The sequence below is a fragment of the Delphinapterus leucas genome, chromosome 1 (assembly GCF_059928025.1).
Source record: "Delphinapterus leucas isolate spDelLeu-1000000601 "Yukka" chromosome 1, BTC_Dleu_Yukka2, whole genome shotgun sequence".
In the NCBI taxonomy this organism is placed as follows: domain Eukaryota; kingdom Metazoa; phylum Chordata; class Mammalia; order Artiodactyla; family Monodontidae; genus Delphinapterus; species Delphinapterus leucas.
Genome location: NC_143129.1, coordinates 59843931 through 59869176, shown reverse-complemented (window position 1 = coordinate 59869176; position 25246 = coordinate 59843931). Strand labels below are relative to the sequence as shown.

At 34.7% G+C, this 25246-nt stretch overlaps 1 protein-coding gene across 9 annotated transcripts in view; it reads right to left on the bottom strand.

The window, feature by feature from the left end:
- The window catches only part of COP1 (COP1 E3 ubiquitin ligase), a 276120-nt gene that overhangs the window by 180671 nt on the left and 70203 nt on the right, over positions 1 to 25246 (bottom strand). For 6 of the 9 annotated variants that reach the window (XM_089910781.1, XM_089910777.1, XM_089910774.1 and 3 more), the window contains exons 6-8: positions 24116 to 24184; positions 11729 to 11788; positions 10932 to 11008 (exon numbers count right to left, since the gene is read on the bottom strand). The exons of 1 other annotated variant lie outside the window; for it this stretch is intronic. In XM_089910781.1, the coding sequence (XP_089766907.1) occupies positions 10932 to 11008; positions 11729 to 11788; positions 24116 to 24184 (206 nt within the window). The remainder of the gene's footprint in view (positions 1 to 10931; positions 11009 to 11728; positions 11789 to 24115; positions 24185 to 25246) is intronic. 2 more of the 9 variants (XM_089910786.1, XM_089910796.1) reach the window with 2 other exon arrangements.

Sequence of the window (25246 nt, the reverse complement as noted above, 5' to 3'; positions counted from 1 at the left end):
TGAGTTAGGAATAATACACTTTATTCATGATGGGGAAAATAAGATGATAAAAAAATTCTTAATGTTCTTGCTGGTGACAATGAGGAGCTCAGCTAAAAACATATGAAAACTATACAGTTGTTAATCCAAGTTACAAGGGAAATTCACAGTTATGCAAGGAGATGTCACAAAACTACTTACTGTCAGTTAAATTATTTGCTTCCAAAAGCAAAGATATACTTTGTAATTAAAAGATAGACTTTTACAAATGAACTTATATACAAAACAGAAACAGACTCACAGACATAGAAAACAAGTTTATGGTACCAAAGGGGAAATGGGGGGGACGGATAAATTAGGAGTTTGGGATTAACAAATACACACCCCTATATATAAAATAGATAATCAAGAAGGACCTACTGTACAGCACAGGGAACTATACTATTTTGTAATGACCTATAAGGGAAAAGAATCTGAAAAAGAATATATATGTATATGTATTTATGTGTATATATACGTATTTATGTGTGTATTATGTGTATATATGTGTGCATGTGTGTATATATATATATATATAAAACTGAATCACTTTGCAGTACACCTGAAACTAACACAACATTGCAAATCAACTATCCTTCAATTAAAAAAAAAGAAATAAAAAATATGTTTAAATAAATAATTTAAAAAAGACTGTTAAGTCAATTTCACATATAAGCTATATCTATAAATGAATAGGAAGCTAAGAGAAAATTTTGATGCAAAATTCAATTGAAAATTAAGGTGAAAACTTTTCTTCTACAGTGTCTCGGACTCATTAGAATAGACAGTACTACTACTCATATTGTGGTATTTGTAAGAATTTCAACAAGATAGTACAACAAATTTTATACAAAAGATTTTATACAAATAAACATCGGTGATTAAAATGGCCTTTTCAGCAATATACAGTTTGGCTTTTAAAAATACTGGGCTTGGGACTTCCCTGGGGGTCCAGTGGTTAAGACTCCACGCTCCCAATGCAGGGGACCCAGGTTCGATCCCTGGTCAGGGAACTAGATCCCGAATGCCGCAACTAAGAGCCTGCATGTCACAACTTAAAATCCCGCATGCCCTAACGAAGATCCTGCAACTGAGATCCGAAGCAAATAACTAAATAAATATTTTTTAAAATAATAATAAATAAATAATAAAATTAAACATATATATATATAAATATTGGGCTCAAAAAACTTACATAAAAACATATGATCACCTCAATAGATGCAGAGAAAGCTTTCAACAAAATTCAACACCCATTTATGATAAAAACCCTGCAGAAAGTAGGCATAGAGGGAACTTACCTCAACATAATAAAGGTCATATATGACAAACCCACAGCCAACATCGTCCTCAATGGTGAAAAACTGAAACCATTTCCACTAAGACCAGGAACAAGACAAGGCTGACCACTCTCACCACTCTTATTCAACATAGTTTTGGAAGTTTTAGCCACAGCAATCAGAGAACAAAAAAAGATAAAAGGAATCCAAATTGGAAAAGAAGAAGTAAAGATGTCACTGTTTGCAGATGACATGACACTATACATAGAGAATCCTAAAGATGTTACTAGAAAACTACTAGAGCTAATCAACAAATCTGGTAAAGTAGCAGGATAAAATAATTAATGCACAGAAATGTCTTGCGTTCCTATACACTAATGATGAAAAATGTGAAAGTGAAATCAAGAAAACACTCCCATTTACCATTGCAACAAAAAGAATAAAATACCTAGGAATAAACCTACCGAAGGAGACAAAAGACCTGTATGCAGAAAATTATAAGACACTGATGAAAGAAATTAAAGATGATACAAACAGATGGAGAGATTACCATGTTCTTGGATTGGAAGAATCAACATTGTGAAAATGACTATACTACCCAAAGCAATCTACAGATTCAATGCAATCCCTATCAAACTACCACTGGCATTTTTCACAGAACTAGAACAAAAAATTTCACAATTTGTATGGAAACACAAAAGACCCCAAATAGCCAAAGCAATCTTGAGAAAGAAAAATGAAGCTGGAGGAATCAGGCTCCCGGACTTCAGACTATACCTCAAAGCTACAGTAGTCAAGACAGTATGCTACTGGCACAAAAACAGAAATATAGATCAATGGAAGAGGACAGAAAGCCCAGAGATAAACCCACGCACATATGGTCACCTTATTTTTGACAAAGGAGGCAAGAATATACAATGGAGAAAAGACAGCCTCTTCAATAAGCGGTGCTGGGAAAACTGGACAGCTACATGTAAAAGAATGAAATCAGAACACTCCCTAACACCATACACAAAAATAAACTCAAAATGGATTGATACCTAAATGTAAGGCCAGACACTATCAAACTCTCAGAGGAAAACATAGGCAGAACACTCTATGACATAAATCACAGCAAGATCCTCTTTGACCCACCTCCTAGAGAAATGGAAATAAAAACAAAAATAAACAAATGGGACCTAATGAAACTTAAAAGGTTTTGTACAGCAAAGGAAACCATAAACAAGACAAAAAGACAACCCTCAGAATGGGAGAAAGTATTTGCAGATGAAGCAACTGACAAAGGATTAATCTCCAAAATTTACAAGCAGCTCATGCAGCTCAATATCAAAAAAGCAAACAACCTAATCCACAAGTGGGCAGAAGATGTAAACAGATGTTTCTCCAAAGAAGATATACAGACTGCCAACAAACACATGAAAGAATGCTCAACATCATTAATCATTAGAGAAATGCAAATCAAAACTACAATGAGATATCATCTCACACTGGTCAGAATGGCCATCATCAAAAAAATCTACAAACAATAAATACTGGAGAGGGTGTGGAGCAAAGGGAACCCTCTTGCACTGTTGGCGGGAATGTAAATTGATACAGCCACTATAGAGAACAGTATGGAGGTTCCTTAAAAAACTAAAAATAGAATTACCATACGACCCAGCAATTCTACTACCGGGCATATACCCTGAGAAAACCATAACTCAAAAAGAATCATATACCACAATGTTCATTGCAGCTCTATTTACAATAGCCAGGACGTGGAAGCAACCTAAGTGTCCACTGACAGATGAATGGATAAAGAAGATGTGGCACATATATACAATGGAATATTACTCCACCATAAAAAGAAACGAGATTGAGTTATTTGCAGTGAGGTGGATGGACTCAGAGTCTGTCATACAGAGTGAAGTAAGTCACAAAGAGAAAAACAATTAACGTATGCTAACACATATATATGGAATCTAGAAAAAAAAAATGGTCATGAAGAACCTAGGGGCAAGATGGGAATAAAGACGCAGACCTACTAGAGAATGGACTTGAGGACACGGGGAGGAGGAAGGGTAAGCTGGGACAAAGTGAGAGTGGCATGGACATATATACACTACCAAATGTAAAACTGATAGCTAGTGGGAAGCAGCCACATAGCACAGGGAGATCACCTCGGTGCTTTGTGACCACCTGGAGGGGTTGGATAGGGAGGGTGGAGGGAGGGAGACGCAAGAGGGAAGAGATATGGGGATATATGTATATGTATAACTGATTCACTTTGTTATAAAGCAGAAACTAACACACCATTTTAAAGCAATTATACTCCAATAAAGATGTTAAACAACAAAAAAAGATTACAGAAAACTTCAATTCCTAAAACCCAAAACTATGAAAATTTGAAGTGAAAACCTGACCTGAACAGATTTTGATACCGTTTATCTCACTGACTGCTAACATGCATGCTTCAATGCTGAAATATTAATGTGCTTGATTATATGGAACCGCGTTTTACTCCTCCTCCAGTATATGTAATATATGGCATATGTACTGTGTTACCTTTCTAAATTGGGGAGGGAAGGGTATGGGGGCAAGACATAACACTACATAGTGAAACACATATGACTCCAAAGGTTTCCCAAAAAGGTTATGAAAACCTATATATCATACAAGCTTTGGATTTACTTCGGGAACGTAAGGGTAGTTCAATAATAAAAACATTGGGCTCCAGAGTACATATCTATGATCTTTAGGAAAAAGAGATTCAATTTATTCTTCAAAGAACAGAAGTTATCAGAGTATTTCAAATATCCAGGAAAAACTTCCTCCAATGCCCTTTGTCCCCTTTTAATGGTAGATGGTTAGAAAGGGTTGTAGATATACAGTACATAGGAGGACTGTATGAACCTCATATTATGCTACCTTTTAAAAGGTCTGTAATTCCATAATATTACTAAAGTTTAAAAAGAAAAGCAAAAGGGCAATTCATTTTAAAGTTTTCATTATAAGAGCTTCCTCAGGGAGAAACTTACTGCCGGCAGATGCGAAAAGCACATGTGATGGAAAATTTCTGAAAGATGGAACAGGTCTGAATCTACTGCTTACTGCCTTTGGAAGTAAATAATTTGCTTGGTAAAATTTCAAAAACAGAATAATAAGCTCAAAAGAAAAAGACTGAAGAAACTCATTTGTCTCCAACACAGCTAATAAAAGTCCCAGTTTGTTAGGCTAAGTACTGCATTTGACTCCATTATATTCTAACCACTTATCAATGAGTGGGAATAGTTATAATAGTTACAATTTAGTTATAATTCATAGAGGAGAAATTTTTAATTATCAGATGATGTAACTGCCATAAATCTTAGTGTTACAAAAACCCAGGTCTCTGAAATCATCTCAGAAAAAGGTTTTAAAAACAAAGTAGAGGAAGCATTCCAAAAACAGCAACAAAAGATTCAAAGGTAGAGGATCTGAATGGGAAAAAGATACTGGAACTTGGGTAGAGGAGAGACAGTAAACAGCAGAAACAGAAAATGGTGACAGCACATGAAATTTTATGCTTGCATTCAATTATTCTTACATCTAAGCTAGGGTTACAATGTATAGCTTTGGTTTTCCCAGCTTCTCCCATCCCTGACCTCCCAGAATCAAGGTACACCTATAATAAGCAAAGGGGTGAAAAGATTCCTACATGACTCTAACCTGAAAGCGCAAAAGGCCATAAGCAAGAGGGTCTAATCACAGTAATATGAATGGAATCAACAGGGAATGGCTGGTAAATACCAATAATTTGCTTCCTTCCAAGAAACTTAATTTTAACTGTTTTGGCTCTCTCAAGCCCAGGAACATAACTCAAGGCATTTTTAAGACATTACAGAAGGATATGTAACTTTACAAAGTAGAGAGTAAATAGAAAATTTTACCCTATCTTCCCCAAAAATGAAATAAACTTAAGATTGTTATAAAACGTTAGTGTTGAATGTCAGAGCTTTCTTTTATGAAAAAGAAAATAAATATATCTTACTTAGAGATTTTTAAAACATGTCAGTAATACAGACATATTCACTGCCCACTAAACCAGTATTTACATATTTTTAAAGTATGATCCTCCAGGCCTACATGTGAATCTCAGGAACTCACCTCAGACCTAATGATCAGATTTCGGGGGTGGGGTTCAAAAATCTGCATGTCAAACAAGAGGTTTGGTTGATACTCATGCACATTGAAATCTGCCCTATTCACACCTCGGATTTCAGAATTAGAAAGGACTGGTAGTATCTTCATCAAGCAGTGACAATTACAGTTTATAACAAGAACCCAAAGATGTTTTTCAAAAATCCTGAAATACCTACTCATCAAACATAATTTAAGTTAAATGTATTTTGATTATTTTAATTACTGGAATCAAAAAGTCTATTTATACCATATTTTAAGCAGAATAATTAATTTGACAGCATAACTTATTTTCTGTCCTTTATATAACCATGTGAGCAGAGTTCTAGGGTCTGTCATATGCACAACTGTATCTCCAGTGCCTAAAACTGTGTTTTATATATGCCTGATACACCTCCAAAAACTGGCTTAGTGACTGAAGAATTCTTCAAATATTCTAAATAAAGGAAATTGAACTATTTCAAAAACATTTTTCTTTACTTGCTGCAATTCTATTACCTATCAAATTAATGAGAAACTACAGATGTATGAAGAGTACCCTTTACATTATTGCCAAGGAAATTTGTTTTCTGTGTTTGTGTTTCTTTGTGTTTGTTCAAGTTGGAAATTCCATAAGATTCTTCAGTATCCTCCATCGCCTATGGCATCAAATTCAACTCCTCTGCACGGTATAGGGTCAGAGTTAAGGCAAGTAGTCCTCAGTAGTCGCAACAATAAATGCAAGTGTAGCGGAGATTTCTTAAGATCTGTTCATAATCATCTAACCTTGGAAATACAAGTCCCCTATATACGAATCTCCAAGTTGCAAACTTTCAAAGATGCAAACGTGTTTGCATGTCCAATCACATAAGTTAGTTCACGTGTCTAGTGTACACTGTCACATGCATGCCTCCTCTATAAGTGGTTGTGCTTTTGTGTACTTTACTGTACAGTACTGTATAGCGTACAGTAGTACAGTATCTTTATTTCAAGCCCAGGATGTCCAGAAGCAATGGTAAAAGCAGTGGTGATGTAGCTGATACCGCTAAGAATCACCAAGAGAGACAAGAGGAAGAAGAAGTAACTGAAGAACCGAAGAGATTCACGATACAGGAAATGGCAAAGGGATTTTCTTTGAGGAGGCACTGTTAGTTTTTGAGGCATAGGACCTGAATGTAGAACGGTACACAAAGGTTGCAGCTACCATTCAGAATGCAATCTAGTGCTACCATGTCATCTATGACAAGAAAAAAAGAGCTACTACCCAGACATCACTGGATCGTTTTTTCAAGAGTAGATAGAATTGAATCCAGCAAGGAACCAGAACCTGTGCCATCAAACTCAGGAGTGAGCAGCTTGCCCTCCGACTCCTACTGCTGACGATCCTTCAGCTCCACCATCTCCCACCTCCTCTCCCTCCTCCAGTCAGTAACTCTTCTTGCCTGTTCCCTTGATGCCAGCCCCTGTATGCCAGGTGTTGTACTGTACTACTGTACTTTTCAAGGTACTGTAAGATGAAAAATGTTTTCTTTATTTTTTGTGTTTGTTTTTTATGTATTATTTGTGTGAAAAGTATTATAAACCTATTACAGTACAGTACTATATAGCCGATTGCGTTAGTTGGGTACCTAGGCTAACTTTCTTGCACTTACGAACAAACTGGACTTACGAATCCTCTCTAGGAACGAAACTCGTTCGTATGTAGGAGACTTACTGTATGGAAAATAGTGTCAGGCTGTGTACGGAGAATTTCCTATGTTGTATAATTCCCCTCCTCAACAAAGGGAAATAAATGTTATATGAAAAACTCTTTAGGTTTATGTAGAAGATTTGTTTAAAATATATAATAAATTAGGGACAAATCTGTAAGGATTAGAGTTAGACCTGACCGTAAGAGCATTTCAATTCCTACGTTTTAAAAACAGTTATCTTAGGAAATTCCCTGGCAGTCCAGTGGTTAGGACTCCGCGCTTTCACTGCCAAGGGCCAGGGTTCGGTTCCTGGCTGGGAAACTAAGATCCCACAAGCCACGCAGTGTGGCGAAGAAATAAATAAATAAAAGACAATGAAATAAGTAAATAAGTAAATAAATAAGTAAATAAATAAATAAAATAAAATTTTAAAAGTTATCTTCCCAAGTAAAACAAAGCAGTTAAACCAATAATAATTGCCAAAAAGTACCAAAAACTTAAGCATTAATATGTGAAGAAGAAGCCATTAACACTGCTCTGGTCAGTGATGATAATCCAGCCAAAGACCCAATATGCAATAACAGAGAAGATGGGTCCATTTTCATCCACTATACCAAAGAGCCATCCCTAACCACCACCCACCCTCTGCCCATCACACACATTTTTTTTTAATGACTTGGGGGAGGGGGCATGTCACAGGGGTAAGTATAACTGCATAGAGTTGTGTGGGTGAGTTAAAGAGGAATTTCTTAACCTAGTCCAAGAGCCATTACACAATATCAAATTCCTTGAATTTTACTAGTTTATTCACTCAAATGATAAAATATACAAATTCACAAGGTACTAACTCACCATTATATATATTTATATACATATATATATTCTTTATAATAGTTAAATACTTCTAACATCCATAAAGTGACCCCTTGCTTTTTCCTTCATTTTGATTCATCTGGACCTTTGTCAAAAATGACAGACACCCAGGGACTTCCCTGGTGGTGCAGTGGTTAAGAATCCGCCTGCCAATGCAGAGGACATGGGTTCAATCCCTGGTCCGGGAAGATCCCACATGCAGCGGAGCAACTAAGCCCATGCGCCACAACTACCGAGCCTGCACTCTAGAGCCCGCGAGCCACAACTACTGAGCCCACGCACCACAACTACAGAAGCCCACACGCCTAGAGCCTGTGCTCCACAACAAGAGAAGCCACTGCAGTGAGAAGCCCAGACACCGCAACGAAGAGCAGCCCCCGCTCGCCACAACTAGAGAAAGCCCATGCGCAGCAAGGAAGACCCAACGCAGCCATAAATAAATTTATTTATTTATTTATTTATTAAAAAATGACAGACACACAAATGAAAGATTAAGTCTCAAAAATACCTGATAGAGTAGTTAAATATAATCAAAAGTGTCTTATATAAATGTCTCATCTATATATTTTATTTATAAATATCCCTGGTCTACACCACAGAAAAGTTCAATAAGCAATTCACAATTTAAACGTATGTATGCATCTTTTAAAAAATGAATTAAATTTATGACCAACAGAAATAAAAAAATATGTCTGGCATTTAAATAATGAAGCTAATAATTATGAGGGAAAAATTATAATTCAACTACATGCTATTTCTTAAAAATAAAAAAAACTCAAATATTGATAGTATAACATAACATTCTTCCCATGTTTAATTTCACATCCAAATCTTAAGGGTCATTTCCCAAGAATACTTAAAGCCACATCATTTTCCCAAGTGTCTCGCTCAAACCTTGAGTGATAATCAAATTACTCGTTTCAAGAAAATATCAAAACACTCTTTTGAAGAAAATATCATGTTTGTCCATTTTCTCATCTTCAACTGTTAACCAGTCTCACCTCTGCCCAAATCTCATTTGACAATAGTGCTCCATACAATTTTAGTGATTCAACAAAGTTTTCATAGATATCCTGAAATCCTCTATCTTTTATGAGATCAGCTATTTTACTTTATAATACAACCACTTCCCTTCTCTTCCACCAATAAAATCCTATAAAATCCAGTAAAATTCCACCATTTCCTCTCTTCTGGACTCTTGCAATGTTCCTAACGTTCGTCCTAGCTTCCAATGGCAGGGGGCTGAGAGGGACACAGAATCTCTGTCCTCTACATGGGAACCCCAGTAAATATTTTAAAATCTAAAACAGATCCTACTCAAAACTCCCCCATGACTTTTTATTATCTCTTCACTTCACTTCATTCATGTGTCAGCTCTCTAATACATCTAATTTCCTTTCTAGGGTACTACTTACATATTTTGTACTACTACTATATTTTTGCTTATTTAGCATCTGCCCCAACCTCCACACACACACACCCCAAAAGGTAAGCTCCATAAAGGCAGGAAATTTGCCAGCTAGATTCAACACTTCGAACAGTGCCCAGTGCATCAGAGGCATTAAATAAACAGAGCCAGTTAAATGAATATAATACTATATGGTCAACAAGTTATTAAAAGTCGTCAATAAGATTAACAAAGACCTGGACACACAGATAGAAAGAAACACTACTGTTAAAGGCTATGACAGAGAGTCATATGACGATGAGAACTATCAGTTTATTAGAGAAGATTCTGTGATATGACAACTTTTTCTTGCCTGCATGCACTCACATAATAAATATTCCACTGACAAAGATTCCATGTGTATCAGGAAGTGAATGTTAAGCTTAAAGATAATATCCCACAGCTGAGTCATTCCCAAGTGTTTTAAAGAAAATAAAATATGGACAAAAACAAGCTGAATTACACAGGTAAAGTGACCCCAGAATCACCTAGTACTCACGAGGATTCTCCATAAAGTGGTTAATGAAAAATATCAAACAACCCAGGAATGTTCTTTAACTGAATATCCCTTGTGCCCCTTCCCCACATTTTGTCCAAAACTAGATCTAAAATAACTTTCCTGAACTGACACTGGCTCTGAAGGTTAGTGTAATCTCTTGTACTGTCATTGGACTGCCTGATAATCCATGTGTTATCCTAAAACTATCTGTCCGAAAAGCTTACATTAGACCACTGTCCTAAATGGATTAGCAAGTTAAAAACATGTAAAATTGCTCTCGCTTTGAACACAACAAAAAAGTTCAAATTCAAATTTTAGGTAGTAGATATTTCAAATAGAACTTTAGAGCTATATAGGGACCACAGACATTCACTATTATTTCACAAAAACTTACTGAAGGAGGCCAGTCACTACTGCTACTCAAAAACCTAGGGAAACAGTCATGAGCAAGACAAATGTAATTCCTGCTCTAATAGAGGGTACAGAAGGGAAGACAAATTAATAATGGGGAGTTATAAAGAAAATACCAGGGATATCTAAACTAACAGATCTATCTAATGGCCTCACTTTAAATCTGGGGAATGAGATCTGCAAGAAAATTCAACCGGTTAGTGGAAAAGTTAAAGGTATTAGTTTATTTAATTCTCCCCTAATATTACCATTTCATGTTCTCCAGTTGTAGATTTCTAATGTCATCTGATTTTAACTCACAAAGTATTTAAAGCTGCCATTATTTTAAGAAATCCACCAAACTTTTAATCCAACAGTGAATTCACAGTATTATAATATTCTACTCACTAACTGTCCCTGGCATGAAAATTCAAAGCATTAAGGAAACAGGCTATCTCAATCTCATTTCTAGATCATGACTAAAGTAATTTCTCAGGGGTTTTTGTACATTACATGGAAAAGGCTCCTAAGGATTAATGCCATATGTGCACTCTGTAACATAAATCCTAAGCAATTACAAGTTTCAAGATTTGTACCTGTGTGATGGAGAAGGAGCTTCAAATTGAGGCACTGTGCTATCCTCACTGACAGGAGAGTATAAGCCGCTCATTTCCTGGAAGCACAATTATTAGAGTTACAGACACTCCAAAGAGAAGATGTATAAATCAAAAGGAGTTATGATATTATATTCCTTTCCAATCCCAGGTTTTATCAGTCCCTTTTTGTCTCAACACCCAAATTTCTCAAGGCTTCCTTTCCACAGAGTACAAAAGCAAGGATATCTGAAAGTTAAGAGACAAGCCTTTTCTATGATACACATTCTTAAAGAACCAGAAACACTTTAATAAATATTCATCACTAATGAAGCTACCAAATGCAGAAAAAGACAAATGTAAATAATCTGAATGAGATGTACAGTACACTATGTGAATAGTGAACTTGCTAATCATTAATCCAGGTGAGACCCTATTGATAAATATTAAGATAAATATGACAGTATGGCAACTGGATCATTAGGTTCAACTCTGCAAAGTACAGAAAAACATGATATGTCAGTCTCTACTTCAAAAATATTCTCTGCAAACATTAAGAAAAGTAGCATTCCTCTTGATTCAAATATTAGCTTTCTAGTAAACAATGGATTAAACTCTAACTTTGATCATTAACTAGAGGAAAAGGCCTCCTAATAAACTATCACTGCATAAATTATGACTGTGACTCTCTATACAATGGAGACCAATCCCATAAATTTATTGCAGCAATTTAAAGGCAAAGCAAAAATTTCATGAAATTGAAAAATTACTAGAGATGTGAGAAATTCTTGATATCTTACTTCCACTCTTTTGATATCCTCTTCCAAAACACTTAACTCCTTCTGAATCTGCTCCAGTTGCTGTAGATTAGAGAGGAGGAAATAAAAAGCCTAAACCAAACCACACAAGCATCACCACAATCATAAAATAACTTAACGTTTACAAAATGATTTCTAGGAAAATGTGCACTAATGGTTGTCAGGGTGAAATACTGCAGACAAAAAGTGCTGTAATCCTATGTTAAAAAGTAAATGTAAAGACTTAATATTTAAGAAAACAGTATTTTCTTTAATACAAGGATTGGCTTTATAATAAAAATATTAAAGATGAACAACAATGACAATATGACTTAATAAAAACAGAAGACATCTGAAGAATTTTCAAATTACCTCATTTAACTGTCAGCAATTAATGTCAGCATGTCAGTTAACCCCATTTTAAAAATAAAAAAAAGTCTCAGAGATTAAATTCTACCACCCCAAAGCAATCACAAATTAGCCTCTTAAGCATTTTTTAAAACATATTTAAGATAATCTTTTATCTTTGATATCTTACCTACTGCACCATAACCTTTCTCCACGCCATTAAAATGCAAACATTTTAATTGTTGCATCACATTCAACAATATATTTAACCATCAGAGATTTAAGTTGTTTGCAAACTATCATAAGTAATTCTGGAACATACTAGTCTGTATTTCAAATTTCATTGATTATTAAAAATGAAATTATTCGATCAAAAGAAAAAGCTAGCAAATCTTCACTGCATAAAAAAAACTTTTTCAGAAACACTATCAAATTTAGATTTCTATCACTATTATGTATAAGTGGCTGTCTTAATCTAACCCAAATATATTGAGCCAATTTTTAAAATGTAAAATAACAATAATGAATACTTATGTAATAATATTTATTGCCAGGTGTGAAATAGGAACCACCACACAGGAAAATGAAGCACAGAAAGGTTAAGTGACTTGTCCAAGATTATTCAGCAAATACATGGCAGACAAACAGATTTTTAAGCGCCTTTTCTTCTGTGGCAATATATACACAATTGATAACATATTAAATCAAATATTTGCCAATCCTAAGCATTTTGCTAAGCACTGTGAAAAACAGGATTTAGAAAACTCTAGCCCTTGCCCTCATGGAACTCAGTCTAGGGAAGATGGCAAAAAGTAAACCAATAGTTGAAATATCATAGAAAACATTATGATGATGGTACGTACAAAGAATTAAAGGTACACAGACTGCCCCTAACCTAGATGGAAAACTTGGGGAGAGGCAAAAGGCAACTGGATAACTGAAATAGGATCTGAACTTAAGTGAAATGCTGAGCATCGAAGGACTAACAGTAATTTGCCAGGTGGAAAAAAGGTGGGAAAAGACAGAATAAACAGAGTAAATAATAAAACACACAAAGACCTAAAAGCTATGAGAAAGGGAAATAATAAATCTGAATTTATGACAATGAATGAAATCACCCAATGTCAACCAGTACAGTCAGAAGAGATGAGAACAAAAACTGGGTGTAGGGAACACCAACAGCTAAGAGATAGGCAAAGGAAGAAGGAGCAGCTCTATGTCAACCATCAATAAGGGCAAGGGCAAAAGCCAGGAGAAACGATAGCACAGTATCACAGAAACCATGGTTGGGACAGGGGGAGGGGGTTAAAAAAAAAGTGATTAGCATTGTCAAATTCTTTCAATTCTTCCATCTACTTTAATAAACTTTACTCCACCCTAAAATTTTTCACACAATACTCCTACCTTAACTGAAACTTTGCTCTCCCTCAAGGACACAGTCTGCCTTGGAACTCTTTCAAATAAAAGTTGGTCAAGTGATAAATTCTCTCATGCCCCAGACTAGATGGGGACTTCCACTTCTACTGCATTCATTGGCCATTCCCAATAATTAGTCTTCCACTCTTAACATAAAAAACACTCTGGTCTGGCTCAATCCAAGCAGCCAAATCACTGTCAACAGATTTAAGACATCTACAAATATCCCAGTTATTTCCTACCATCACTAAATCCTTTTGCCTTTTGGTCCATAGCCATTTTCGACTCCGCTGACCCTAACCTCTAATTCAGCAAAACATCCCATGGTCACCCCTTAACTTTTTTCATTTAATTAGCTTGAAATACTCCACTGCTGAAATCCTTATTTAAACAAATGCTGACGGGGTCTTTAGTATGATTGTTTTCAAAACACATTTAAAGAGAAGGATGAAAGTAAACATCTAAAATATCAACATCCAGAGACAGCCAATATCACTTGTATGATACATAATACATACTTAAGATCAAATTAACAATTTTCATTCCACTTCTGCAATTGAAGTACCAAGAAAAAAAATCCAGTATCACCTGAAATCTCAAAATACTAAATGCTAATGCCCAACCCTCTGAAGATAATGTCCCATCCTTCCAGTGCCCCAAAGCTTTGCTGGATAATACATCCATTACTATATATGAAGGCCGTATATTAGATGAACTACATAAAACTACCAATGTTCAAACAATTTTTACTTCCAAAAGCAGCAATTTCATATGGTTCAATTTAAAATAAAACAACCAAGGTACAAGGGCTGCCGTAATAAATACATAGGTATAGTGTATCGATAAAACAAAATGATGTAACCTATTTATGTGAAAAAGTCTGCAAAGGTGTCAAGACAAGAAATTTTTTCTTAAATTTCAGTGAATGGAAACTATTTAGAGAGCACATGTTAAATGAGGTGTTTACATTTCAAGACGAAATTCTGAAGAAGTTTAAAGCTCTAAATTATTAAGACATTGTGTTATTCTGATTTATAATAAGAAATATAACCTCCTGTAGGGCCTCCAGATGGGGATTGGTTGTTAGGGGAACCAGCCATGTGATTAGAGGGTTGGAACTTTCAGCCCCACCTTCTAACATCCAGAAAAGAGAGAGGGGCTGGAGACTGAGTTGAATCAACAATGGCCGATCAATCATGTCCATGGAATGAAGCCTCCATAAAAAACACTAATTTAAGGGGTTCAAAGGGCTTCTGGGTTGGTGAACATGTAGGTTGGTGAGCACATGGAGATGCTTGGAGAATGGCACACCTGGAGAGGGTATGGAAGTTCCATGCCCCCTGAGTTGTATCCTTTCACCATAAACTGGTAATCTAGTAAGTAAACTATTTTCCTAAGTTATGTGACCCATTCTAGCACATTATCAAACCCAAGGAGGCAGACATGGGAACTACCAATTTATAGCCAGTAGGTCAGATGCACATGTGACTTCCTGGACTTGCAATTTTCATCTGAAGGAGCAGCTCAGTCTTGTGGGACTGAATCCTTAACCAGTGGAATCCGGGGCTAACTCCAGGTAGACAGTGTTAGATAGAATTGAACTGAATTGAATTGAACGGTAGGACACTCAGTTGGTGTCCAAAGAGAGCTGGAAAATTGGTGTGAGAAATGATCTACACATTTCGTGGCCAGCAATATGGAGAGTGGTGATGAATAATGGAAACAAGTGTTCTCCTTTCAGGCATCAATATAAGACATTATAGTATGAGGAAACAGAAGAAAGACAGAGGATAACCATTTTAAAAAGCAGAAAGAAAACAGGGCTAACTTCACTCTGCAAATATGTTTCATAAGCCAGAGAGGCAGAATCTAGAATAAAAGCATGAATCAGAGTCCAAGAATGTTTTGGAGATATATGAAGGAAGTCCTTATAAAGCTGAACTGTCATTATCTAAATGAAAATCGATCACAAATTGGGAATGATAATAAACAAACCTCTGGATCAAATCTGCCTTAACACTATTATGAGTTTGGGGGCTACTGAAAATAATAATAATAAATACATAAGATGGAGAAATGCTATTTGAGAACACAGTCCTAAGCCATCAACAGCAAGCACTCTCTTAACACAGCATACTGTACCAAAACCCAAAGAAAATTTTAAAACAATTTAAATTTAAAAAGTGAAGAAAGTCTCAGAAACCCTTAAGACTAAAACAGAAAAGAATTCAAAAATAGAGCCCCCTTTTATTGACATTAGCTTTGGTGCAGGTAGGTATCATCAGCACTCATTTATTTCACCATCACTATGATTTGATAAAAATATGCTTAAGTATTAAATTCAGTATTTTGTTTTTTAGAGCTAATATAATTAGAATACATCATAGCTGCCAAGACTTCTTCAATTATCTGACATATTCAAAACTGAACAAAAGAATACTGATATACTTTCAGAAAAAAAGTTGGTTAAAAAGAGAGTAGCAAAATTAATATATGATATAAAAACAAGAAAGCACTAAAAAAAATTCAAAAAAAAGAAAGCACTGTACACCGATCAGATCATCCAACACCCAGAACACTGACAACACCAAAAGCTGACAAACATGTGTAGCAACAAGAACTCTCATTTATTCTTGGTAGGAATGAAAAATTGTACAGCCACTCTGGAAGACAGTTTGGCAGTTTCTTAAAAAATTAAACACACTTTTATCATATGATCCAGTATTACACTCGTTGGTATTTACCCAAAGGAGTTGAAAACTTAAGATTCCCAAAAAACACACTGATAGCAGCTATATTCATAATACCAACACTTGAAACAACCAAGATGTCCTTCAGAAAATGAATGGATAAATAGTGATACATCCAGACAATGGAATAATATTCAATACTAAGAAGAAATGAGCTTTCAATCCATGAAAAGACATGGAGGAAACTTAAATGCATATTACTACAGCATGTATGGAAAATCTCTGTAGCTTCCTTTCAATTCTGTGAACTTAAAACTGCTCTAAAAAACAAGGTCTTTAAAAATATACAAATACATTCAAGTAACAAAGAAAAAAACATAAGAACAAAAACTCAAAAGAGAAAAGAAACAAAACAAATAATAAAATGGCAGGCTTAAACTCTAAATTTACATTAAATGTAAATGGTCTAAATACAAAATTCTAAGACTGCTGAGTCAGGCAACGTGAATGAAAAAACTCTGCTGTCTATAAGAAACTCACCTCAAATAAGTAAGTGATATAACAAGGAACCAAAGACTCAGTAAGGATGCAAAAAATTCTCACCATATATTTAACAAACTTTACACCACACCATGCAATTGCAGGAAACACATTCTTTTCAAGCACAAATATTTCAAAATTTAATGAACTAACGGGTGATAATGCAAATATCATATTAAGAAAAACACTAATTATTTTCTGATAACAATGCAATTATAACACAAATCCAGAATTAAAAAAAAAAAAAGAAAATCCCCACATCCAAGTAATAAGTTTATCTCTAAATAACCCACATGCCTAAGAAAAACTATAATGAAAATTAGAAACTATTTTGAACTAAGGAATAACAAACAAAATGCCATACCATAATTTTTAGATTCAACTAAAAGAAAAATTGTGGCCTCAAATGCCTATATTAGAAAAAAGTCTGCCTACTAATATGTATATCCAAATTAACAAATTAGAAAAGAAACAACAAAATAAAACCAAAGAAAGTAGAAGGATGGAAACTGTAATTATAAAGAGGGTATTAATAAAATGGAAAACAAAATAGAGAATATAAAACTGAAAGTTTGTTCCTAGATAAAACTCAAAGTTGTTACATTCCTGGCAAGAACTGATCAAGAAAAAAGAGAGAAATGCACAGCACCAATAAGCAGAGTCAGGAATGAAAGACATCACTAAAAACTCTGGGGACATTAAAAACTTAGTATTAAGACGAAGCTAATAGCAATAAATTTGAAAATTTAGATGAAACAGACAATGTTAGAAAAAGTATAACATGTCAAAAATGGTACCTAAAACAAAAATCTGAATAAGCAGTAACTGAATCAATACTTTAAAAGCTTCTGCAAACAACAGGTCCAGACAGCTTCTCCAGCAAAATCCTTAAACATTCAGCAAAGACATCGATCCTAGATTATACAGATTCTTCCAGAAAATAGAAAAAGAGGGTACATTCCCCAACTCATTTGATAAAGCTATCTTTATAACAAAATTGGACAAGATCAGTGTAAAAAAAAATTTAAAGAACAATCTCATTAATGAATACAGATGCAATAAGGAAGGCAAGTAGGGCAAACAACTGTCCTGATGGGGTTTCTAGAATGCAGAACATTCAGTGATAAAACTAGAATACTCTTGGGCAAATCAGGACAGTTGGTCACCCTAGGTGCAAAGTTGATTGACTTTTTAGTGTTAAACCAATGTAATTATCCAGTTTAAAATAATGAAAAAAAAATATCATCTCAACTGCACAAAAATTTTGGAGAATACTCAACCCCCACTTATAATTTAAAAAAAAAAATCCTCTTAGGAAACTGGGAATAGAAACTTAGCTCCTTGAATGATAAAAAAAAAAAATACCTACCAAAAACCTACAGAAAACATCATACCTAATGGTGACACGTCGAAAGCTTTCACTTTGAGATCAGCACCAAGACTAGGATGCCCCGCTATCACCACTTCTATTCATCATTGTACCGGATGTCCTAGCCAGCAGAGTAAGACAAGAAAAATAAATAAAGGATATAAGGATCATAAAGAAAGAAACTAAACTGTTATTATTTGCAGATGATGATGCGTACACAGAAAACATAAAATAATCTACAAATAAATTATTAGAATTAATGATTTTAACAAGGTTGCTGGATACCAAAAGAAATGTGTCAAAATCAACTGCATTTCTATATACCAGCAACAAATAGTAAGAAACTGAAATTAAAGACACAGACATCACTTACAATAGCATAAAAATGATTGAAGACCTAAGAACAACTCTAAAATAAAGACGTGTAAGAATAATACCCTGAAAAATATCAAAATTTTTAAGGACATTCTTAAGGATCTAGATATACAGAAAGAAATACCACGTTCAAAGGCTAGAGGACTCAATATTGTAAAGATAGTCTCCCAAATTCATCTATGGAGTCAAAGTAATCCCAATAAAGATCACAGCAGGTGTACCATGGAAATGTATCAGCTGGTTCTAATATTTATAGAGAAATACAAAGAGCCATGAATAGCTGAGACTTTCCTAAAAAAGAACAGTAACTTACTTTAAAGTTCTAGTATTTAATACAATGTGGTATTGCCAGAAAGATGGACAAACAGACCAGTGGAGCAGAAGAGAGCCTAGAAACAGACCCACACATGTATGGACACATGATGTATGACAGATGTGGTATTTCAAAGCAATGGGAAAAGGATGGACTTTTTAATTAAGGATGCTTGGACATCTGGACATCCATATGAAAAATTCCCAAGTAGATTATAGATGCGAGTATGAAAAATAAAAGGTAAAGATTCAAGTAGGTAATATAGTAAAATGTCTTCATGACCTCAGGTGGAGGAGAATTCTTTACCTAACATAAAAAGGTACTAATTATAACAGGAACGACTAATGAATTTGACTCTATTATAGACAGAAACTTCTGCTCATCAAATGACATCATTAAGACAATGGAAAAAGCAGCCCAATTAGAGGGGTAAAAGATTTGCTATAGATAAGTAGATATAGAGATAGATAGATAGATAGATAGAACAAAGAACTTTTATCTAGAATATATAAACAATAAACCAATAAGAAAATCAACTAAATAGAAAAGATGCACAAAGCTTTAAACAAGTACTTCACACATACCCAAAAATCCCAATGGCCAATTCATAGTACTGTGTACTCAACCTCACTGGTCTCAGGGAAATGCAACTTAAAACCACAAAGAGATAGCAATACATATCCTAAGATTTGCTAAACTGAAAAAAGTCTATTGCCACCAAGTACTGGCAATAATATAGTGCAATAGGAACATTCCTACAATGCCTGTAGGAAGAGTAACCAATACAACTGCTCAGGCATTGTTTGGCATTATCTATTAAATTTGAAGATGTACATATCCTATGACTCATTAATTCCACTTCTACATGTGTAGCATAGAAAGATATATGCTAATATATACCTGGATAAATATATAAGATAGTAACATTGTAAATAGCTCAAAACCAAAAACAACTCACAAGTCCATCAACAACAAAAATGGGGTGTATTCATTTAATAGAATACTATACAACAACAAAATGAATCAATTATAGCCATATACAACAATGGGGATGAATCTTAGCACTGAGCCAAAGACAAGAACAGAACATTATATAATGCAGAAGTGCATTTATATTAGTTCAGAAGAAGAGACTTATAAATACTTAGGCATCAAAACAATAAAGAAAAACAGAGAGGTGATTACCATAAATATCAGAATATTGACTACCTAATGGGCAAGGGAGAAGGCTATAATCTGGAAAGGGTAGGGAGGGAGCTTCAGGAAGCCTAGCAAAAATCTATTGTTTAATCAGGATGATGGTCACACGGATGATCACTCTACTATGAATCTTTAAATTGTAAATTCGTTTTACGAACTTTTCTGTGCTTTATTTCATATAAAAACATTGTAAAATTCAATTCTTTCAAATATTCAAAATAAAATTCCGAACAAAACCAAAAGGAAACCAAGACTCATCAAAACTGTCCTATTACAATGAATTAAACAGGTACCACAAATATCCAAAAGTATATGTTAAAATTAAATCGTATGAAATATAAGGCAATTGTTCAAATGCTGGTACAAATTTGCACAGAGGAGACTGGCTTTTCCATGGAACCTAAAGCCCTTTTGTTCAATCTGAACATGAAGAAAGAATAACATGTTCATTTAAAAACATATATTTATTAAGTGCTGTGGTAGGCTGGCTATAAGAAAGCCTCCAAAGATTCCCACCTCAGAATTCACACCCTTATGTAATTCCCTCTCTTTGTATAGGCTGGACCCAAAGATTTGCTTCTAATGGAAAAAACAGAACACTTGTTGAGATGTAACTTTCAAGATTAATCTACAAAAAGCATGAGACTGCTGTCCTCAAAACCCTCTCTTGCTCCCTGTGAGGGAAGTCAGCTGCCACACAGTAAGTTATCCTATGGAGAAGCCCATGTGGTAAGAATATGGTATCTCTTTCCAACAGCCAACGAGTGAACTGGGAAGCATTCCTATCCCAGTGGAACCTTAAGATAACTGCTGCCCTAGCCAACACCTGGAGCGTAGCTTGGTGAGAAACCCTGAGCAAAGGCACTCAGTTACTCTGCACCAAGATTCCTGACACAAGATATTAAATGATGTTTTTAAGCCATTAAATTTGAGGGTAACTTGTTACACAGCAATAGATAACTAATGAAAATGCCTACTATGTGCCTTGCACATTCCTTTCTCTTAATATTCAAAGGAGAGTCAAGGAAAACAATAAATCACAAATAAAAATTAAATGTAGGATTCTAACAGCAAGATGTGACATTGGAACAAATAAGTATGTTAAATCTGAAAAGCAGATTCAGAGTCTTGGTTTAGACTCATCATAACTGCAATTAAAAGTCAAGCATAAAATCACAAAGTTAATTTTCAAAGTCTGAATGTTAATCTTAGGAAAAGAAAATCAGAAATAGTAGTTTGTCTCCTGGTCAGTCTGTATTTTGCTTGAATAAGTTCAAGTATAAATTATACTACAGGAGATAAGACCTTTAACAACCATATTCACTTTGAGGATTAAACACACAAATATATACTTTATAATATATGCAAAAAAAAATAACCACTCACTTCATTCTGTCTGTACTAAATCATGAGGTATTAATCAACTACATTTTCTAGACTAAAGTTTACTATTTCCAAATCACTAGTGTAACTGACTCCAATCACAGAAAAATTAATGAAATTTAATCAAAGTAACTGGTAAGTTTTTAAGTCTGTTATCCTAGCTCGAAATTTTCAAAGTTTTAAAACTTTGTTAACCTAGCTCCTCAGAGTCCCTTGTGTAGTTAAACCTGATATACTCAGAATCACTCAATTATGGATACACTAAAAACAAGAAAACCAAAATATATTAATGACAGTATAATCATTGTATATTAAGAGGCACCAATATCCAGAAGTACTTGGAACCAGTATGTTTCTAGGTTAAATTGCCTATCATAAGAAAATATGATCCAAGAGAGAAAAAAAATCTGTCATTCACAAGGATCTTATAAGATTCAAATTAAACTCAAGTTGAAAAATTCTAAAGCACAATTAACCCAGACATAATAACAAAAATATAGGAACACTGATGCTAAGGGCTATGTGATCAAAGGCAATATCATAGAAGAAGTTATTGGACGCCACTGGCCACTGCATCAGAGAGAGGACAAATTAATATAAGAAGGAAGAGCTATCGTTGGAAAACATTCTCCACCTATCTCTCCCATTTCTGCACATCTTTTGATAACTTTTGTTCCAAATTATCTTTTCAAGGATGTCTGTTTAGTGAACACCCTGGCAAGACAGAAATACTGACTTCCTCCAGGAGAGAGGGCAGATTTGTTTTCTGATCAATAAAATAAAAATAGTGTCTCCCTGCAGGGCAAAGACTGAACAGATTTGCTAGCAGACCCCTTTAAAAGACTGGGGTTTCCTAAGTTCAAGGTTCTTTGGTTGTAATATATATCCATTGTATATGCAGAATCTACCAAGGCCCATCTCTAAACCGCCCCTGAGGGACTTGCAGGGCATGAAGCTGATGCTGCCACATATGCCAGGAGTAGTCAAGACTTTATTTCCAACCCAGAAGTCTCATGTCTTCTGCCAGCATCTATGAAACTGTGGTGGACTAACTTGTCAGCTTGCTAGTAAAAATCCCAGAACATTCATACTTGTTTATTTTATAGTTATATGCTGCATCCTTCTTACCTGAGAAAATTTCAAATCTAAATATGTTGCAAGCATTAACAGACACTAGAGAAGTATGAAAAACCTCAGAGGCTAATGAAAACCTTAAATAATTCAGATCATACACAGTGATCAGCCATTTCATTTAACCCCCAGATATCCATATGTTTGGACTGTTCACTTAATTGATTCATTATCAGGTTATTTCCGATGTACCAAATCTCACTCAATGAGTTCAAAGTCGAAGGTGAAAAGAACTACATAAAACTACTGGAAAACAATTTCACATTCTGTTTTTAAAGGAGAGAAGGTATGTACGGAATATAAAAAATTATCACTTTTCAAAGAATTTGCTATAGCAAAGACGGTTGAGTGTACATACTGAATTAATAATTTTGTTTCCGTATGCTATAAAACGTTCAGCTTTGTTACTCAAAGTGTGGTCCACGGACCAACAGCATCATCAGCTGCAGCTTGCTAGAAATGCAGATTATCAGGCTCAAACACACACCCTCTTAATCAGAATTTGGATTCTAAGAAGATCCTCAGGTTACTCTTATGCAAATTGAAGTTAAAGGACCCACCAAAAAAATAAAATTAAAAATCAAGAAGAATATATAAAACTCAAATTCATACTGAAGGTAATTTTTAATAGATACTAAAACATTAAAATCACAACTGCTACCTCAGTAAAAGTTAAAGAAACATACAATCATAAACCAGGTAAAGAACATTTAGCTATCAACACTAGCATAACACAGAAAAATCCAATCTGAACAAAGTAAGAAAAAGTTAAAAACAGACATCATGAATAGTCCAAAAAAAGCAGAAATATCAAACTAAGATAATGTAAAGTTCTGGCAATGCACACTTAAAGTACTTCATCAAAACAAGTTCTCATCTTTTTATTTTCAAAAATAATAAAGATGGCCTGGAACCTAACAAATATGGTTATTTTTTTTTGAGTAAAAATGTCCTAATTAGACAACTGAAAGTAAAAATATAACAGTTGGTAATTTAAATATAAAACAGTTTTCAAAGTTATTTTAGCATGCTACCAAGAACACAGGATTTTGCCTTTCATTTTCCCATATTTTATACTATTGTGAAATGACTGAGGAATCTTATAAATGTTAAATTAGGACATTCTGTTATAAAATTATTAATAAAAAGTTATCTTTTAGTTATCCTGCATGACTTACACTTTCCAAGTTCTAAATAGGTAGCTATATTTTTACTTGTTTCCCGCCACCAGGATGTATTTTAATCATAGGAAAATTGTAACCCTCTCTACTTAAGACTTCATTATCTAAATATTCCTACGTTTTCTTTTCAGGGTGAAAGTTAGGCTGCCATTTGATAATTCTATTATCTATTCTTTATAGCTTTGAGGTAACATCATTATATTCACTCCTATAGAAAACTTTTTAGCACACCTCCAGAAAGGGATTTTTAAAATATCAAGTTGTAAACGTAAAAGGAGTTAAAATAACAAAGCTTAAAAAAAATAAAACTCCTGAAAACTCAAATGCTTTTAAATGTTTAAATAAAATTTTTAACCTGAAATGCCTTCACAAAAATGGAAAAAAAAATGGGAAGAGTCAACAATAGTAAATGACACATTACGTAAAATACACAAAATAATATACCTCTCTCTTATTTCTTCTTGCAACCTTGAGGAATTCCATAAGGATCTGTAGTTGGGCTGCATGTGATTCCTATAATAGAAAATTATAATTGTTCTTTTAAAAACATAACTTTGAGTTCAAAGTTTTCTTTAACACCACAGTATAACCAGTATGAAGCAACCTAACTCATCCACTTAAGTTAGTCTCTTATTTCTATTTAGTCATTTTCCACTTGCTAACTGGCATTTTTAAAAGCAAGCCATTTCCCCTAAAACTAACTTGAAAAAAACGGGTAAATGGGTGTTTTCAACTACATTTCTCATCGACCATGCAGAAAAAACTATTTATCGGAAATGGCAATTCTGTTATCTGTCCTGGCTTTCTCTTCCCTAACCAAACTAATAAAACATCAAGACAAAAACTGTAGTGGAGGAACTTCCCTGGTGGTCCAGTGTTAAGACTCTGTGCTTCCAATGCAGCGGGTGGGGGTTCGATTCCTGGTTGGGGAACTAATAAGATACCACATGTTGTGTGGTGTGGCCAAAAAATTTTTTTTTAATTTAAAAAACAAAAACAGGGCTTCCCTGGTGGCGCAGCGGTTGGGAGTCCGCCTGCCGATGCAGGGGACACGGGTTCGTGCCCCGGTCGGGGAAGATCCCACATGCCGCGGAGCGGCTGGGCCCGTGAGCCATGGCCGCTGAGCCTGCGCGTCCGGAGCCTGTGCTCCGCAACGGGAGAGGCCACAGCGGTGAGAGGCCCGCGTACCACAAAAAAAAAAAACAAAAAACAAAAACAAAAACATAGTGGAACCAATGTAGTTTCTAGACACTGAAATTACTTTCCCCATAAGAATTTAACTTGCAGGGGAGTAAGAAACATAATAAATAGGAAGAAATTCATGCTTTTCAGAAATCTAATTTACTATTTCTGGTCATTAATTACTCACACAGATGTGAGAATTAATATATTTATATGAAAGATTTCAGTTAAACTCAAAAATTTTTTTTTAAATTTTAATATTATAAAGTGGGGGGGGTAAAATAACACACATTGGTAACAGAAACAAAGATGTAATAGATAAATGGTAATTATAAGTTTAACATTTTTTGTTATCAAAAAATAAAATTACAGGGGAACTCCCTAGTGGTCCAA